Genomic DNA, 19,722 nt, shown 5'->3' with positions numbered 1-19,722 from the left:
TTGTATTTCTCATCTAGAAAATGTACTAAACTAGTGAAAACAGCAGATCTACAAGCACAGTGCTTGTAGATCTGCTGTTTTCACTAGTTCTGTGCGAGTCTTGTATGATGAAGCAGGGCTTTGCTTGACCAAAAGACGTACACATTTGAAACTTGGAGATAGGAGGTTTCTGCCCGACAGTGACGATATTTTAGTGATTATGTTGCGAGGAAAACGTTGAGATAACAGCCATTTTGGTTAGAACTGACTGAAAATAACTTCAAGTTTAAAATGATACTAAATATTTTTTCATGTGTCCAAATCCATTCCAAATATTATCAAATGATCTCGCGGCACCCCAGGGTGCCCCGTCACCCATTTTGAAAACCCCTGGTCTAGATCTATGGATGTCGGCCCACAGATCTCACAACGCGTTGCAACGCAGCGCGTTGTGAGCTTGCCGACCGAAAACCTTCCCCACGAGGACAGAAAACTAAGACACGAGCATGGAAGCCTCAGCCACCTGGCGTTTAAGGTCTTTGTAGACTGCGTGTCTTTCGTGCGAGGCCGGATATGTTGCGTTTGCGGCGATTCGGAGGCTTTATCAGAGGAATGACATGTGAATTGTATTTTCTTTCCTTTCTTCTTTTTTGGGGGGGGGAGAGGGGGTCCAGGGGGGGTTGCAGTTTAGGGCTTGACCACCACGGGGCTCCCGGGGGCCGACAGAGACTCCACCGAGGACTGCTCCGACTTCTGGATCAAATCCTCCTTATCACTGTATATGTAATAGTATATATATATATATGAGAGAGAGAGAGAGAGAGAGAGAGAGAGAGAGGGGGTTATTCATTTATGATAGACTTTGAGATTTGTTGGCATTTCAAATTATTTTAAAAGGTTTAAACAGCTTTGTGTGTGTGTGTGTGTGTGTGTGTGTGTGTGTGTGTGTGTGTGTGTGTGTATTACTATACTTGTCAAAGTTACTTATAAATGTCAAAGTGTGAGACGTGTGTGTCGCGGCCTGAAACGTTTGAGACTCTCTGCTCTAGGGCTCTAGTGGCTGTGGCAGTGTGTTTACCTGACAGTCTTAACCACCAGGGGGGTCCCCAAATTATTGTGATTAACTTAATGTTTAACATTGTTTTCTCAATCAATAGTAAACAAACCAACATAAATGTGTAAGTGTATAGAGGGTGTCTGCACATTTCTAAAGTGACAATGTAAGGACTTTGCAATACCTCCAAAATGACAAATTAAACATTGGCCAAATTGTCTAATATTAGAGGCCGAAAATTGTGAAAAATAGCCAATCTACAAGCTCACAACGCCTCGCGTTGTTTTGAGCTTGTAGATCTGCTATTTTCACAATAGAACTGTGTAATGCCTCAACTCTTAGTGCTCGTCAGGGTGGGGGGTCCCCAGTTAAAATCAGATTATTGTGGGGGTCGCGGCCTGAAAAGGTTGATAACCACTGCTTTACCTTGCATTGGAGGCCCGGCGGGGCAGGGCAGTGTAACTGGAGCGCCTCAGGGTGATCACCACCAGCACGGTCAGCAGCAGAGCAGACATCACAGCCAGGGTGGCCACCAGGAAGAACGCTGCCAGACAAGGACGACAGTGGTGTAAAGTAACTAAGTTGCACTTCAAGGTTCAAGGTTCAAGGTTCATTTTTATTTGTCTCCCAAGGGAGAAAATGTCTTGGAGACAGAGTCACAGCTGCATACATATAAACACTTAACAGAAAAAAACTAAAAAGAATAACACAAAAACAAGACAGAACAATTACACATACACCCATAGAGCCTCTCCTCAGTTAGTTATGTGTCTATCATTTAGCATTTTGATTGATAGGGGAACAAACGAGTGCTTATATCTATTATAATGGCATGTTGGGGTCCTAAATCTCCTGCCCGATGGCAGTAGATCGTACTCTGGGTTCAGAACATGCAAGGGGTCGGACAGAATGTTCCGAGCTTGTCTTACTACTACTTGCTCAAAGATGGCTTGAGGGGTGATCGGGGGGGTGGCCATACCCATGATCTTCCCTGCCATACTTGCCAGCCTAGCTATTTGAGACTTGTATTTAACAGTCAGGTTACCAAACCAGCTAGACTTGTATGTCGGGAGGAGTAGTTCCAGACTCTATTCAGCATTCGGAGATTGTGGAATAGTTGGACTAGATTTGGACGGACGGACGAACGGACATACAGACAGACAAGGCCTTTCACAGTTATTACATAATCGCCTAAAAGCCATTATTTGAGATAATTACAATAACCATCTAATAATTGTCTTTCTGCATAATTGTTTCCATGTTGAAAAATATATTTTTTCAAAAACAGTGGAAATAGCCGATCTACAAGCTTGTTGATCAGCTAGTTCCACTTTGTTTTCCTTCTCATACTCCCGCGTATAAAGTTCCTAAATTATGTTATGTTATTTGTCATATCTGCCCTGTGCATCTTTTGGTCTTTTTGCGAAGCGGAAATTAACACACAATTTAATCGTTAATCGCAATTATTTGAGCCACAATAAATCGTCAAGTAATCGCAGACAGATGACCGTACCTGCTGTCCCTCTGTTGCGTGGTTTGGCACGTCCGTCAATGTGACCTGAAGAGACACAAAACATTACATTCACACACATTCACACGGCGATGGCGGAGGAAACCATGCACCAACCTGCTCACCGGGAGCAACGAGGGCATACATGGGCAACTGGCGGCCACATGAGGCCCCCACCTTCACTTAATGTGGCCCTCAGGTTAATACTGGAATACTGATGTATTATTGATTTCAGCTGTTACAATTCCAAACATGACCTGCTTTAGTAGCTTAATGACTAGTGTAGTAGTATTAAAGTGTATTTTTTTTTTGTCCAATGTAGTTGTATTCAAGTTCATAAAGTTAACATGAGTATATTATAATTAAACGTGTTTGAAATTAAATCAAAATGTTACATTCCAGGATTCCAATGAAAAAGAATAACAAAAAAATATTCAGGATTCCAATTCAAAAGAAGCAAAAAAATAGCCGATCTACAAGCTCAAAACACATCGCAGCACGATGCGTTTTGAGCTTGTAGATCTGCTATTTATCTCTCTACTCACCTCTTCTTTTCTCTAATTACAATCTAAAATATGAACCCTTGTTGTAAAAAAACAAAGTTGTCCTTTAAGTATATAAGTTGGCGTGGCACGCCGCAGAGCAAACAACGTACGCGTTTCGGTCGTCAAGCCGTCTTCAGCGTTGTACCCGGTAAAATTGCTCAGAAAAGAGAAGAGAGATGGAGTCGTGCTTGCTTTGTCTATGTAAAGATGGTTTAAAACTAAACCTGATTGGTGAAAACTAGGTTTAAAGTTTGGTGCAACTGGATTAAAGACTGATTAAAGGGTCACCTCTGGCCCCGGCGGCGCAGCGGTCCATGCACTCCTCCGAGGTCAGGTAGCGGTTGTTGTTGCCGCGGCAGCCGCCGTAGACAAAGGGGCGGCAGGAGCCGGAGGAGGCGTCGAAGTAGAACTGAGGGAAAGACGCCCTGCACGGACCTGAGTCTGACTCACTGAGACAGAACTCTGTTGGAGAGAGAGAGAGAGACAATTCAATTCAAGAGAGAGAGAGAGAGAGAGAGAGAGAGAGAGAGAGAGAGAGAGAGAGAGAGAGAGAGACAATTCAATTCAAGAGAGAGAGAGAGAGAGAGAGAGAGAGAGAGAGAGAGAGAGAGAGAGAGACAATTCAAGAGAGAGAGAGAGAGAGAGAGAGAGAGAGAGAGAGACAATTCAATTAGCCAGTAGCTATGCCCCTCCCCTAAAAGCTTCTGTCCAATGCTAGCTTATCAACCGGCAGCTTGCCAAGGCTGTTGCCAAGGCAAACCTTGGCAAGCAGGAAGTTATTCTAAGCTAGCATTGGACAAAAGCTTTTTGGGAGGGGCATAGCTACTGGCTAATTCAATTCAATTCAATATGCACAGCAGCCATTTTGGACATTTCGTCGACTAAAACTATGACGAAAAATGTTTGTCGACTGCGTTTTTTTTTTCACGGACGAAAACTAAATAAAAACGAAATAAAACTAAGCTGTGATGACTAAAACTAGTCTAAGGCTAACTATATTGACTATTTCGTTAACAAAATAAAAACTAGACTAAAACGTTAGGGAGGGACTGGTGGAGAGGAGAGTCATTTTATGTTGGTTGCTCTCAGTGTTGCGTGCTGAAAATAGCCGATCTACAAGCGCTGTGAGCTTGTAGATCTGCTATTTTCAGCACACAACCAAGTAAAATCAGTCATTACGATGCCATCAAGCCTGCAAATACATTTCAGTTGACTAAATCAACTGTAGGATTTAGTCGCCTAAAATCTTATGATATTTAGTCGACTAAAATTAGACTAAAACTAATACTTTTCAGGTGACTAAATTATGACTAAAACTAAACGACATTTTATTCAAAAGACTATTTGCTGTCAAAAACAACATGCTTCTCACTTCCTTCACAGGTGTTACCAATGGATAATTGCAGTATGAGAACCTGCAGATCTTGTCCGTCCGCCACGCTCCAAATTTGGCCAAGATACCTGATGTCATCAATATTAAGCCCATATCTGGGAATGCCCATACAGTATATGGACATATTGTGTCAGTCTCATGATAACCAGTGCGGTTGTCGCGATGCGAGTCACACTTGCAAATTAATTCCGACCTTTTTGCCGTACTTTTTATTTCAGTTTTCTCTATTAGTTTGGTCATTAAGGTCCACAGAATGAGAGGCCTGCTCTGCTGAAAACATTGTGAAAAAAGGTTATTTGTATATTCACTGTCTCCACCAGACTAAATTTTGGCCTCCCAAAACTGTGAAAAGTCACTTTTTTAGCCCAAGGAATGTTTTTTGTGCAAAACAAATGCTTGCAATGGATTCAGAATCATGAAGAACCCCTACTTTGACCCCTCAACATGCTACTTTGTTTTTTTACAACAAGAGTTAATATTTTAGATTGTAATTAAAAAATGAAAAAGCGAGTGTTAAAATGTTTTCATTTGCTTCGCTCTATTGTTATTATCATGTTTACCGTGCTAAAATGTGGGGCATGCGTACGCATGGGGGCATGCGTACAAGTGGCTAATTGTGTATTTTTAGACACAATAAGCCAGCGGTTTCTTTATTGCTATTTACAGTAACACTTCTTGCCCTCATAAGTCACATCCAACATGAAAGGTTGCGTTGTATTTTGGGAATGGGCTTATTCTGTGTAAAATGACATATTTAGTCACTTGTACGCATGCCCCCAACCACTGAAATAAGAATCTCTAAAACAAAAGAAAGAAGTAAATGAAATAATTTTAACACTTTTATATTCTTTAATTACAATCTAAAATATGAACCCTTGTTGTAAAAAACTAAAGTTGTCCTTTAAAGCAGATGTATTTTTTGCATTCTTTTCCTGAGCTTTGTGTGAAGTCAATGGTACAGTGAATATACAAATGGCCATAACTTTTTTTTCGCGATGTTTCCGGCATAGCAGGCCTCTCATTCTGTGGGCCTTAACAGTTTGGCTGCTCTTGGTAGCCAAACACGTCCACAGACGAGATAAGGTTTCCATGGTAACCCGCATCTCAGACGCTTGCTACGGGTGCTGGTGAAAGAAAAAACTGCATACGTCATGACGCAACGCAGCCAGAAGCAACCGAGAGCGGCCATTATCCATTGACTCCTATTCTATACTGAAACATAAAAACGGCTTTATCTCGAAATAAGGTGCAAATAACGCCGAGGAGGCCGAGATCAGCTTGTCTTCACGGCGACACTATGCCGTGATGGTCGGCCCCGGTTAGGATTTTAGTTTTCGCAACCGTTTGTAAACAAACAGATCTCCTTCCTGGATCGTCAGTGTACACCCACGTGCACACGCACGGAGCTTCCGGGGCTCTTCAAAATAAAGCGCAAGTGAATGGTGGCGTCCTGAGTGTTAATGACCAAATGAATAGAGAAAACTGAAATAAAAAGTAGGCTACGGCAGAAAATCACAGGTCCTCTCACATTTTGGTCACTGGGTCCCCGGCTATAACAACTGTTATGGAAGTGAGAAGAGGCCCAATTTCTCTCCAAAAATGGACAGACAGACAGGCTTTTATTGTGGTGCCTTGCACAGCCCTCATCCTCAGAGAGGACAGACAGACAGACAGGCTTTTATTGTGGTACCTGCATAGTCTTCAGCGTCCACCTCGTGGTCAGGGCTCTCAGGTTGGGGGGGGAGGAGCCTTCTGGAGGCGGGAACCACTGTCACTGTAGGAGGAGACCAGAGACGTGTGTTAGACCCCCACAATAATCATATTGTAACTGGGGACCCCCCCACCCTGACGAGCACTAAGAGTTGAGGCATTACATTTTGTATAACACGGTTCTATTGTGAAAATAGCAGATCACACGAGGCGTTGTGAGCATGTAGATCTGCTATTTTCACAATTTCGGGCCTCTAATATTTGACAATTTGGCCAGTGTTTAATTTGTCATTTTAGAGGTATTAACAAATCCTTAGATTGTCACTTTAGAAATGTGCAGATACCTTCTATACACTTAAACTTTATGTTGGTTTGTTTACTATTGAGAGATAAAACAATGTTAAACATTAAGTTAATCATTTGGGGACCCCCCAAAATAATTTGGGGACCCCTCACAGGTTGAGAACCAATGGTCCCCAAATTATTTCGGGGGGTCCCCAGATGATTAGCTTTATGTGAAACATTGTTGTATCTCTCAATAGTAAACACAACAACATAAATGTAGGTTTATAGAGGGTATCTGCACATTTCTAAAGTGACAATTTAAGACCTTTTTAGTACCTCTGGTCAAACACTGGTAAAATTGTCAATCATTAGCTTGGCAGAAATTGTGAAAAGAGCAGATCTACATGCTCACAACGCCTCACGTTGCGAGGCGTTGTGAGCATGTAGATCGGCTATTTTTGAAAAATCATGAAAATTTGTGGGCAAGTCTTTGAATATTTCAAATGCTAAGGTTTTTAAAAACCTATGTTTCTATGTCAGTGATGCTCAAACATTTTTCATGTGAAGGAACCCCAAAATGATACGTATTTGGTTCCAGGGACCCCCTAGAAGCAAAAAATTGAGTTACAAATGTTCGCTTAAGAATTCAAAGATTTGCGCACATTTTCACAACTTTTCAAAAATAGCAGATCTACAAGCTTGTATATATGCTATTTTTCAATAGCTAAAGTATAAAATCATTCCAGGCCCCTCCACCGTGGGCCCTAGTAACTCAGTCCCACTTTTCCCCCCCTTGGGACGCCCCTGAACAGACAGACAGACAGACAGACAGACAGACAGACAGACCTGTGCAGGTAGCCATGCAGCTCTCCTGGGTGTTGTAGTTGTTGTTGTTGCCGCGGCAGCCGCCGTAGATGAATGATTGACAGGTGCCAGTGCTGCTGTTGTAGAACCAGTGCTTCATGGAGGCGCGGCACGGGCCCGCCTCGGGCTTCGCCTCGCAATGATCTGATTGGACCACAGGACATGGGGAGGAGGAGCCGTTATTCAAATGAGTTCAAGCTTGCTCACATCATAGCGTCAGCAATGACAATTCACTCTTTGTCAGCCTTCTGATTGGTCCCCTGAGGTGGAGTTATGCAGTGGGACAAAGTCCTCTTTCTTTCATTCACATAAATTGGAAGAGTGTCGTTTTAAATGTATATTTATTTTTATTTTATTTATTTTATTGTCATGATAAATAGTATAGGAACATTTTGGAACACAATAGAGTAAATACACAGTGAACATTTGTTGAAATGATTAAAAAAAAATCGCTATGTGGATACTACTTAGACATGCAGTGCGGCACGATGCGGTCGGTACGGTGAGACGCGGTCATATCGATTTTGATTTTGATGCAGATTTTGATTTTGATGCAGATTTTGATGCAGTGACTACCTGCAAACTCCTCCTGAGACATCTCTGGATGAGAGACCTTCTGATCCACTGTCTCACCTAGAGAGAGAGAGAGAGAGAGAGAGAGAGAGTAGGGATGGTGAAAAAAACACTATGGAGTACGTATATTATAAGTACCTTTTACCAATAGAGGGTTTAAGTGGTACTGGATATGCAGCTCGGCAAATAAAAGGTGAATTGAACCCAGTGCATGACGGAGGACGATATCACGATAAATTAAATCTCCACGATACGATTATCGTGAGTGTTTTTTATCACGATAAACGATAATATCGCGTATCGTCCCATCCCTAAATGAGAGATGCTAAGAGACTAATGATAGGCTCATATACCTACCCTAGATTAGACATTACATGAGTAATGATGAATGTAATTGCGACCATCAAAACCTCCACCGGCGGTCAGTCTGTCAGTCACGTCACGTCACACTTTTCCCCTACTCATATCTCTGCCACTGTTGCCCCTATCCATGCCAAACTTTACACACACACTCCTTGGCTTCTCACATGGCCCTCTTCTACGCCACAATCAGGCAGATTCTGGCAAAACAATTTTTTGGACACTGCTCCTACATATTTTGCCCTAAAATCACGCAAAGCGGTACACAGTATGTCTAGAGTCATCTCATCAACATGGATCTGTCCCATCTAGCGCCACCATCAGGCCTATTTTTTCAAACACATTTTTGGACACTGCTACAGATTTTGCCCTAAAATCACGCAAAGCGGGCCTATTTGTGACCTGGCGGTCGCTTATCTCCCGATTAGGGTGTCTTACTGGTAATAGGTGGGACATCATTTGTTTGTGTCATGCAATTCCCTCGTTTGGCCCCAGCAAAAACCTGAACGTGTGTCTCAAAGAACGTTAATGGCAGAATCGCGGAACGTTTAGAATATCCGGCGGTCCCGTTTTCACCCTTCACTAGATCGGGGGTTGTTGCAATCAGCTGCACAACAAAACAAACACCATTTGTTGCACTATGACAAAATGAACCCATAAGATGTATAAGATGTATAAGATGCTATGCAACTCCATTGGTGAAAGCTGTGCGTTTGTACGGCTTGATGTACAAGTGGACATGACACTAGTATGTCCAATTCAATCTGGTGTTTATTACATGCCCATACGCACTCATGTCAAACAACGTGCAAGTTTAAAAACATTGGAGAACCACTGGACTAATGATTGTCATAGGAGCGTGTCTAAATGGTGCAGTACCTCTCACCGACCAGTAGGTGTCCTAGCAGACCACCTATGACCCATTGCATACAACACACTCTACCACTTGTCTGGGATCACTTCACTTTTCCGCTCTGGAGCGAAAACCACAACACATCATGTTGTAGTACTCAAAGGACTACAATTTGCCGGAACTATCCAACCGGATTCAGTTTTAACCCAAAATATTCCCCTGCGCTCAAGGACATACTTTTAGGGCCAACCTAATAAACTCCTTGATGAGGAGTAGTTTTGCTTTTGAAAAATGTGTCTGGTATATACATACATCTTTTAGTCCAACTGGTAGCGACTGGCAAGACTACACTAGGCTACTCGGGACTTTTAATAAGGATTGGGGAAACAAACGGGGGGAACCAAATCAAAGCGATGCCGCTTCTTCTAGTGGTTTCCGCACTTTAGGCAGAAACCAAACGGCCTGTTGTGCACTAACAACAGGCTTTCCCACAGAAAGCCTGGTAGGCGAGGTTACTCTACCACAGTGCTTCTCAAAGGACCCCCATTTGAAAATATATTTTCACATGTCTCCCCCCTTCTCCACTCCCTCAGTCTAATGTCTCCCAGTTGCTGCCCGCACAGAGTACAAAACAGTGACGCTGGTCTACGACAGCAACCCCCAAAATAACCCTATTTTAACTGGGGACCCCCCACACACTACGAGCACTAAGAGTTGAGGCATTACATTTTGTATAACACGGTTCTATTGTGAAAATAGCAGATCTACATGCTCACAACGCCTCGCAACGTGAGGCGTTGTGAGCATGTAGATCTGCTATTTTCACAATTTCAGCCTCTAATATTTGACAATTTGGACAATGTTTAATTTGTCATTTTAGAGGTATTAAAAAGTCCTTAAATTGACACTTTAGAAATGTGCACATACCCTCTATACACGCAACGATAAGTCTGATCCAGCCCTATAACAACCCCTCCCGCTCAACACAGGGAAGCTGACTTCGCTAAAACACCCAGGACAACGATCCACTCGTCCTAGACTCTTCTCCCTCTTGGCCCCCAAGAAGCAGCTTGGACTCCTCATGCATAGAAGGAAGCATGAGGTCAGTCCGTTGTTCTCCCCAGGTTGGCAGAGGGAGTGCCCAGGATTACATTAGATAATTGGCACTGGGTGAAAGATGGGTTACAAAATCGTGGGATAAAAATGTAAAGAAACAACAAAAAATGATAAAAGACGAAGAAGTGCTGTGTGGGTCCGTGAGAATGGCAAACTGATAACAGGTGCTCTTTGGAGAGGGTTTAGTTACGTACAGGAACAGTTCTAAGTTCATTTCTGTTGTAGTGGGATCAAAAAAGTGAACAAATAAGGTAAGAAAGGATCCATTTTATTTTAATTCATAGCAAGGAAAACGCTACAAAACGCAGGTGTCCAACGCGTTTCGGCCTGAGGCTTCATCAGGGTCTTTGCTATGAATTAAAATAAAATACGTAAAAATAAATACAATTCTACTGTAAACTGAACAGAGCTGCCTTGGATCCTTTCTAAGTTCACCACCTTATTTCTTCACGTTTTTGATACCCACTACAATGGAAATTAACTTAGAACTCGTGTCCTGTAAGTATAAAAGAATGGTTACGCTTTCCCGGTCTTAAAAATGTGAATATTCTCCTGGTCTGGTGAAGATTGTTTTGGACTACTTCGTTGTCATCCCTAGTATGTTGTAGCTGCAGGGATGTCGCACCACATTCTGGGCCCTGGGTACAAGGATACACTTCATTATTGTGTGCTTTAACTATTGAAAAATAGCAAATATACAAGCACCGAGTGCCGCACTGTGAGGTTGTAGATCTGCTATTTTGAAGTCTTTGACGTTTAAAAAAAAAATGTTTCTATGTCAGTGGTGCTCAAACGTTTTCATGTGAAGGACCCCCAAAATTATATGTATTTGGCCACGGACGCCATCTCAAAATATTTAGTTCCAGGGTCCCCCAGAAGCAAAATTTGAGTTGATGTTCGTTTAAAAAATACCTTTCAAAAAGAGTAGATTTACAAGCTCGCAGCGCGGCACTCGGTGCCACGCTGTGATCTTGTCTGCTATTTCTCAATAGCTAAAGTATAAAACAATTAAGGCCCTTCCACCTTGGGCCCTGGTAACTCAGTCCCACCTCTTCCCCCCCCCATTGTGACGCCCCTGTGTAGCAGTGTGAAGAATAGGGCTGTCACGATATGACATTTTACATGACGATTAATTGTCACTCAAATAATTGGCGATTAATGATTTAATTGTGTTTTTGTCGTTGATAATTACATTTCTGTTTGGCTTGTAGGCTTTGAAGTTGTACATGGTAGATATGAGACATAACCTAAATATACAAAGAAATGACTGACATATTTGACAACTTACTACTTAAAAAATAACTTTGATAGTGGAAATAGCCGATCCACAAGCTCACAGCGCGTCGCGATGCGACGCGTTGTGAGCTTGTAGATCTGCTATTTCCACTATTTCGGACATTTTTCAACATTCACGATTATGACAAAATAATTGCGATAATGTCAAATAATCACGATTAGACGCTTATGTAATAATTGTGACAGCCCTAGTGAAGAAACAAGTGTTTTTACCAGCAGGTGGGAGTGTGATGTGGGCTTCAGCATGGTCCACCTCGTCCCCGGCCTCGTCTTCTACTGCCTTCTCCAACACTAGAGAGACAAAGAAAGGCAAAAATAAATCATCAACTAAATCTAACCGGATTGTACCTTTACAAAACTATATCGTCGTTGTCGGGTGAATACCTTGTATTATGTCTTATGTATTATTGTATATGTCCAAAATCGTTCGTTTTGCATTTATCATTTTAAAAATTATTTAAAGGACAACTTTGTTTTTTTACAACAAAGGGTTCATATTTTAGATAGCCATTAGAGAAAAGAAAAGATGAGTATTAAAATGTTTTCATTTCTTTCTATAGTTTTAGAGATTTTACTATTTTGATTTCAGTGGTTGGAGGCATGCATACAAGTGGCTAAATACCGGTATGTCTTTTTAGAAACAATTTCTGGCAATGTCTTTGTTACTATTTACACCAGCCCCCATAAGTCACATCTGACCATGAAAGATTGTGGTGCATCTTGGGAATGGGCTTATTGTGTCTAAAAAGTAAGGCTGGGGAAGTTAACGCGATATTAACTGATTAACGCAAAATCCTTTTATCGGCGATATTTTTTTTAACGTGCGATTAACGCGGACCACGGTCGTGTTTGAAGTTTGAACCTTCGCCCACTCTGTAGTTTGGGGAATCAGGAAGCGAATGCAGCGTGGTGGAGGCTAGTAGTAAACAAACCTGTGAAGTGAGTGCAGTGTGAGCGTCCTGACCACTGAGCAGAATGGAACACACTAATAGTTCTTCCGTTTTGAATGGAAAGTTCAGCTTCAAAGCCCTGTCAGATGGTTCTCTCGACAGGACAAAAGTCATCTGCATTTACTGTAAAGCTGAATTGAGTTACCACCGGAGTACTAGCAGTCTGAAGTACCACTTGTCTGCCAAGCATACAGCTGATGCAGAGAGCCCTACGCCCCCCCCTCCTCGCTTGAGGCAAACCACGCTGGATACGTCTTTGCCACGGAAACAAATGGACTCCTCTACCACCCGTAAACTTTCAACAGCGATCGCCAAATGGGTGGCTACAGCTTGCAGGCCGATTAATATTGTGGAGGACGAGGGTCTGCGTGACATAATACGTATCGCATCCGGTGACTCGACGTACGTATTGCCTTCGAGAGACACTATTGTAGTAAGGATCCACGACTTGTATGAAGCAGAGAGAGCCAAAGTGGGGGAGGCTTTGGGGGGGACAAGCTCACCTTCGCTCACAGGAGACCATTGGACTTCATTCGGTAATGACAGCTACCTCGGGGTAACAGGACATTACATTGACGGGGACTGGGAACTACAGTCACATGCGTTGACTGTTATGAAGACGGAGGAGAGGCACTTCGCTAACGCGGTTGCGGAGCAATTCATACTCGTAGCCCGAACGTGGAACATTGAAAACTAAGTCAGCACGTTGACCACCGACAGTGCGCGCAACATGATTGCAGCGGCGAGGGAACTCCCGTTTGAACATATGCCCTGTGCCGCACACATGCTCCAACGATCCATCACAGTTGCTTTACAGAACAGCCCGTTTGATAACGCTCTGGCAAAGTGCAGGAAAGTAGTGGGGCATTTCAAGCACAGCCCACCGAATCAGGCAGAGCTTGAGGAGCAGCAAGTTGAGCATCGTCTAAAAAAAGAGGCACTCAAACAGGACGTGTCAACTCGATGGAACAGCACCCTGGAGATGGTCAGGAGTGTTCTGAAAAACCAGGAACCTCTCAGAGCTACCCTGGCCCTACATGCAACGAAGGTCACTATGCCTACAGCAGCTGAGCTGGACAAACTGCAGAAGCTGGAGACAGTGCTGGATCCCTGCAGGTAAATTATTGATATTCTAATTTATTGTGTGTGTGTGTGTGTGTGTGTGTGTGTGTGTGTGTGTGTGTGTGTGTGTGTGTGTGTGTGTGTGTGTGAGAGAGAGAGAGACTGACTTTTTAACAACTAATTCATTCATAGAAGTGTTTGCCACCTTAGTGCTTTAAAACAGTCAATCACAAACTACAGTACTACAGTACAGTACCACAACATACATAGATATAAGTGTGTGTGTGTGTGTGTGTGTGTGTGTGTGTGTGTGTGTGTGTGTGTGTGTGTGTGTGTGTGTGTGTGTGTGTGTGAGTGAGTGAGTGAGTGAGAGAAAGGGGTAGAGAGACAGACAGACAGACAGAGAGGTAGGGAGAGAAAGGGGGCTGTGTGTGTGTGTGTGTGTGTGTGTGTGTGTGTGTGTGTGTGTGTGTGTGTGTGTGTGTGTGTGTGTGTGTGAGAGACAGTGACAGAGAGAGAGGTAGGGAGAGAAAGGGGTGTGTGTGTGTGTGTGTGTGTGTGTGTGTGTGTGTGTGTGTGTGTGTGTGTGTGTGTGTGTGTGTGTGTGTGTGTGTGTGTGTGTGTGTGTGTGTGTGAGAGAGAGAGAGAGTGAGTGAAAGGGGTCTGGGTGGGAGTGTGTGTGAGAGAGAGATGGGGGGCAGTGAGAGAGATGAGGAAGGGGCAAGAGAGGTGAATCCTCAGCCCTTGTGTGGGTGAATGTAACATATTTCTAACTTTTTTTCTCTATTACTGCAGGTACGTCACTGAACTTCTCGGAGGAGAGAAGTTTGTGTCGTGCTCAGTGGTGCTGCCAGCCTTTTGCCATCTCTCCAGAGTCATGGAGGTCTCCGAGGATGACCCAGCCTACCTGATTAAATTCAAGGAGACCTTGTCAGCTGACCTGGAGCAACGCAAAACCAACACAAACATGAAATGGCTGAAGGTTGCAACAGCTCTGGACCCGAGGTTTAAGGAACTGAAGTGCATGCCAAAACCTGACAGGGCTGAGGTGTGGAATTCTATCACTGCCTTGCTCAGGCAGGAGAGGCCTGCACAACCAGAACCCACACAGGTCTCACAGGTCTCAATGCAGTCCTCCTCTTCATCGTCTGAGCCCCCCAAGAAGAAATTGGCTCTCATGCTTGTCTCAGATTCTTCAAATGATGAAGAGGAGGACTGCATTGAGACTTGTGTGGACCGCTACAAGGCGGAGCCAAGTATTGACCAGGGCGCCTGTCCGCTGAAGTGGTGGTCCGATCATGAAGGGGCACACAGCTTGCTGGCCAGCCTTGCACGCAAGTACTTGGCAACACCTGCCACCTCCGTGCCATGCGAGCGATTGTTTTCACTGTCTGGGCATGTTGTTCAGAAGAAGCGAGCCTCCCTGTCTCCTGAAAATGTCAATAGGCTTGTCTGTTTGAGCAACTGGCTCAGTCCAAAGAAAAAATAACTGTGTTGCTTCATGTTCATTTTGTCTGATAAAAAAAGAGAGAAGATGAGAGGGACTGGATCTTTCAGTCTCTACTGAATACTATGACTATGGGACAGACTATGGATGACTATGGGACAGACTATGGGTGACTATGGATGACTATGGGACAGACTATGGGTGACTATGGGACTGACAATGGATGACTGTGGATGATTATATAGGACTGACAAAGAATGACTATGGGACTGACTATGGGTGACAAGTTGACAACTAAACAACTGTTTATAGGCTATAGAGCCTAACTGCACTATACAGTTATAATTTGAGTCCTGTTTTGTATTGCACTCCCCCTGTTTCATGCACACTTTATTCATTGATTTTATTTTATTTATTTTGTGTTAATGGCTGCTGAAAGAAAAGTTTAAGGTGAAGTGCTAGTAACTTATATTTGAGTGTGTTAGTAATCATTACTATGTAATGTTACAGTTATGCCCATCTGTTATTTGTTGGGCTTGAGAACCCTTTTTTTTACATCTTTTGTTACTTGGAGATTCAGTACAGAACAGCATTTGTTATTGTTGCAATATAATAATTAATAAACATGCTGTATTTGCAGAAAGAAAGTATGTGTCTCTACTACTCCCATGTTGATATGAGTAAAAATATCTGTTTACGGTAGATTTAGAGAAGATAAAAAATATGCGATTAATTTGCGATTAATTGTAATTAACTTTGGACAATCGTGCGATTAATTCGATTAAATATTTTAATCGATCCCCAGCCCTACTAAAAAGACATATTTAGCCACTTGCATGCATGCCCCCAACCTGGGGGCATGGGGTTAAAATCACAAAAAAATAGAGAGAAGTAAATCAAAACATTTTAACACTCATCTTTTCTTTTCTCTAATGACTATCTAGAATATGAACCCTTGTTGTAAAAAACTAAAGTTGTCCTTTAAACTAGTGAAAACAGCCGATCTACAAGCACACAACGCCTCACACAAGATCGGCTGTTTTCACTACTTTTGTGCGACGGCCTTGTATGATGAAGCAGGCCTTTACTTTGCCGAAAGAACGTACGCATTTGAAACTTGGAGATACAAGGTTTCCACCCGACAACGACAATATGCAATCTTGTCTTCCATTGTGTAAGCTGAACTAGTTCTAGGACCTAGATAACATATTAAAAAAGGCGAAAATAGCCTACATCTACAAGCTCACAATGTGTGTGCATGTAGATAGATAGATAGATACCTTTATTATCCCACGGGGGAAATTCAGTTGCCCAGAGGCAGCACAGCAGTTTAAGGTTACAAGTTACAAAGAAGTAGGAAAAAGAAAAAAGAGAGTCCAAAGAGCAAGCACAAAAAAAGAAGAATATAAATATAAAGTGTCGAAAAGCTATTGCAAAAAAGAAGAATATATACATAAAGTGACCACTAAACATTCAATGCTCATAAGTGACACGTCACACACACACAAAAAAAAACTATATTCAAAGCACAACTTAACAGACAGTGCCAAACAAAAAAAGTGCACATAACAGTCAATTCTAGTCAATGCAACACAAGTATCACACCGCCATATCAACACAGCAATAGTACTCAGATCAACCAACACAACACAATAGTGCAGGGCCAGAAAATAAGTGACCAAAGTCAGTGCAAATAAATCAAGAATATATTTTTTTCCCCTCTTTTTAAGCAATAAAGGGAGCCACAGCAAGACGCCACAGCAACCCTCTCAGTACTGCAGATGTGCTATTTTTGCCTTTTTTGGAGCTGTGTGAAGCACAGGCTCCCTATACGTGGCTGTGTGGGTCTGTGTGTCTGTGTGTGTGTGTGTGTGTGTCTGTCTGTATGTAGCCTGAACTTCCTAAACTTCGGCACGCCACTAGTCCCACAGTTTTGCCACCACACACTCGCGCCATATGTCAAATCGACCGGCTTACTCGGGAATCGTGGGCTATTACTTTTCTAAGAGAAAGGTTCTATAGTTTAATTGATATTAATTTATTAGTGAATTAATTTTCCCCATTGACTTATAATGGGAATCGCAAAAACTCACATTCAATTATTTGTCTCTCGCAAACCATAGGGGCTAGAGTTTCAAGACTTGGAGAGGAGGTTCATAATGATTTCAAGGATTAAATAAAAAATAATTGTGTCATTTGGCCGCATGGTGGCGCCATAACACCCCACTTTACGTTTTGGCCTGTAACTCTTGAACCGTAGGTCGGAAAATTAAAAATATTTTTTCCCTGGATTCCTTGGGCCATGACGCATCTCCCCATATAGGCCACGCCCATTTGCGCCATGATAGATTTTCCGCCATCTTGAATTTTCTCCAAAACACACTTTTTGCTCCTTTTCCTACATATTTTCTTCAAATGTCACAAAAATCGGTACACATGATCCACACACACACACACACACAACACACACACACACACACACACACACACACACACACACACACACACACACACACACACACACACACACACACACACACACACACACACACACACACACACACACACACACACACACACACACACACACACAGCTCCACTTCACACGGGTGTGATTTTTGTTGTTAGCTTGATGAATCTCGCCCCGAGACGAAAACTAACCCTAAAACCAATACAAACTAAACTAAAATTAAGCCTTTTTTATGTTTAACTTGTTATACTGTTTAAAAACTACAATGGAAAAAAGCCAAAGTCAGATCTAAACAAAGATAACACTAGTGAAACATACTTGCAATAAGTGTGTCATTTCTTTTCTACTGCTGTAGCTATGTTTCCATAAGGATGTTGATGGATTGCTCCTAAACCCATATCGGTGGTCAAACAATAAGTAATATTATATATCTCAAAGTAATTAAAACCCATTTAGAACGGGTACACAATATTGTGTATCATTATTTTATGCTTTAACTATTGAAAAATAGCAGATATACAAGCTCACCGCGCTGCGAGCTTGTAGATCTGCTATTTTTTGAAAAATCGTGAAAATTAGAATTTTGACCCGATTCTATAATTGTCTTTTGAATCCTTCTAAGACTTTTTTGAAAAACCTATGTTTCTATGTCAGCAATCTGGCCAGCCATCGTCAAAGAAAAGGTCCTTTTCACTTAACTGGAGCTCAGTTAGTCTGTTCTTGAGAGACTATTGTGTCAGTGGTTCTCAAACCTTTTCATGTGAAGGACCCCCAAAATGATATGTTTTTGGCCACGGACCCCCCCATCTCAAAATATCTAGTTCCATGGACCCCCCAGAAGCAAAACTCGAGTCGACTTGCAAAAATCACAAGTCGTTTATGCCCTAGTGTACTGTAGACGTGTACACATTTTATGGCCTATGGGTTTGCCGCTCTGACATCATGCTCTGATGTCACTGTGATGTCAGGGGAACCACTCTTACCAGAATGGGTTTGCCGCTCTGACATCACGCTCTGGCTTCACTGTGATGTCACACTAACAGAATCGATATCCACATCCCTGATATCCACCTCACTGTGGCACGACCTCGCCCTTTAGGGCGCTTGTCGCCCTGAGGCGTCTTACTAGTACTGATAAGTACAGTAGGTGTTGTACCTTCTGTGCGGCTGGGGTCGGCCGCCATGCTGCGTCCTGCTATGGGCAGAACCTCCTCCTCCTCTAGTACGCTACCTGGAGACAGACACACACACACACACACACACACACACACACACACACACACACACACACACACACACACACACACACACACACACACACACACACACACACACACACACACACAGTTACTTTTTTAGGCATTTAATTTAGGCATTTAGCAGTAGTGTAAAGTAAATAAGTACATTCACTTAAGTACTTAAAGGAGTAGTTCACCCCCTTATTTTCTATTGATTACTCATGCCATGGAGACTTAAAGTTATACCATGTTACTTTTTTTATAAAACAAATCTTAAAATTGTCCTAACTGTTAAATCGCTAAAGTTTTAGAACCCCCACTCCGTTATTTTCAGCTTCTAAAGCCTTCTCTTTATATGTTTTCTATGATCCCTACCGGGGACCGTTTTTTGCGGAAAAATTGCGTCATCACACTACCGGCCAATCACAGCGAGGGTTATACACTGCGGCCAATCACAGCGCATCTTGAAGTGGGGTCGCTATGGCGGCCATATTTGTAGTCGCCCGTGTGTCTCTTTACTCAAAAGGTAATCTCGCCTACCAGGCAGGGTGAAGTAGTCCGTTTCTCCGGAATGCCTGAACGCACAGGAACCAGGGACCCCTCTAAAGATAGCTCTCGGCGTTGTGGAGGCAGACGCGGGGGTGTGAAGGTACGAAAAACGCCCGAAAGACGCGGACGCGACCGCGGTTTGCTATAGGGCTACTGACCACTAGTTGAGCATCTTACACAGTATAGCTTTAAGTTCAATAATATGTTTGGGTTTTTGTCACATTCCTAAGACAATAATTTGATTACAATAAATGTATCTCCATTGATTTCGGATGGAGACCCAAATGCATTCAGGTCCCCATCCGGAATAAATGGGGGTGAATTTACTTTTTAACTTTTTTTGTCTTAGGAATGTGACAAAAAACAAAAGATATTAATGAACTCAAGTCTCCATGGTGTGAGTATTCAATAGAAAAAAAGTCATTTGGGGGGTGAACTACTCCTTTAAGTAAATGTTTTAGTTATTTG

General features: G+C 42.6%; 1 protein-coding gene across 1 annotated transcript in view; it reads right to left on the bottom strand.

Annotated features, from left to right (window-relative positions):
- Positions 1 to 214: 214 nt before the first annotated feature.
- Positions 215 to 19,722, bottom strand: part of spint2 (serine peptidase inhibitor, Kunitz type, 2) — a 41,368-nt gene continuing 21,860 nt past the window's right edge. The window contains exons 5-13 of the mRNA XM_080731496.1: positions 18,624 to 18,698; positions 11,752 to 11,829; positions 7,917 to 7,973; positions 7,323 to 7,484; positions 6,172 to 6,255; positions 3,377 to 3,550; positions 2,547 to 2,591; positions 1,460 to 1,577; positions 215 to 754 (exon numbers count right to left, since the gene is read on the bottom strand). Of these exons, the coding sequence (XP_080587622.1) occupies positions 667 to 754; positions 1,460 to 1,577; positions 2,547 to 2,591; positions 3,377 to 3,550; positions 6,172 to 6,255; positions 7,323 to 7,484; positions 7,917 to 7,973; positions 11,752 to 11,829; positions 18,624 to 18,698 (881 nt within the window). The 3' untranslated portion in view covers positions 215 to 666. The remainder of the gene's footprint in view (positions 755 to 1,459; positions 1,578 to 2,546; positions 2,592 to 3,376; positions 3,551 to 6,171; positions 6,256 to 7,322; positions 7,485 to 7,916; positions 7,974 to 11,751; positions 11,830 to 18,623; positions 18,699 to 19,722) is intronic.

Source organism: Nannobrachium achirus (assembly GCF_963921795.1).
Source record: "Nannobrachium achirus genome assembly, chromosome: 8".
Taxonomy (NCBI): domain Eukaryota; kingdom Metazoa; phylum Chordata; class Actinopteri; order Myctophiformes; family Myctophidae; genus Nannobrachium; species Nannobrachium achirus.
The sequence above is the reverse complement of the archived record's forward strand: the minus strand, read 5'-3'. Positions and strand labels throughout refer to the sequence as shown.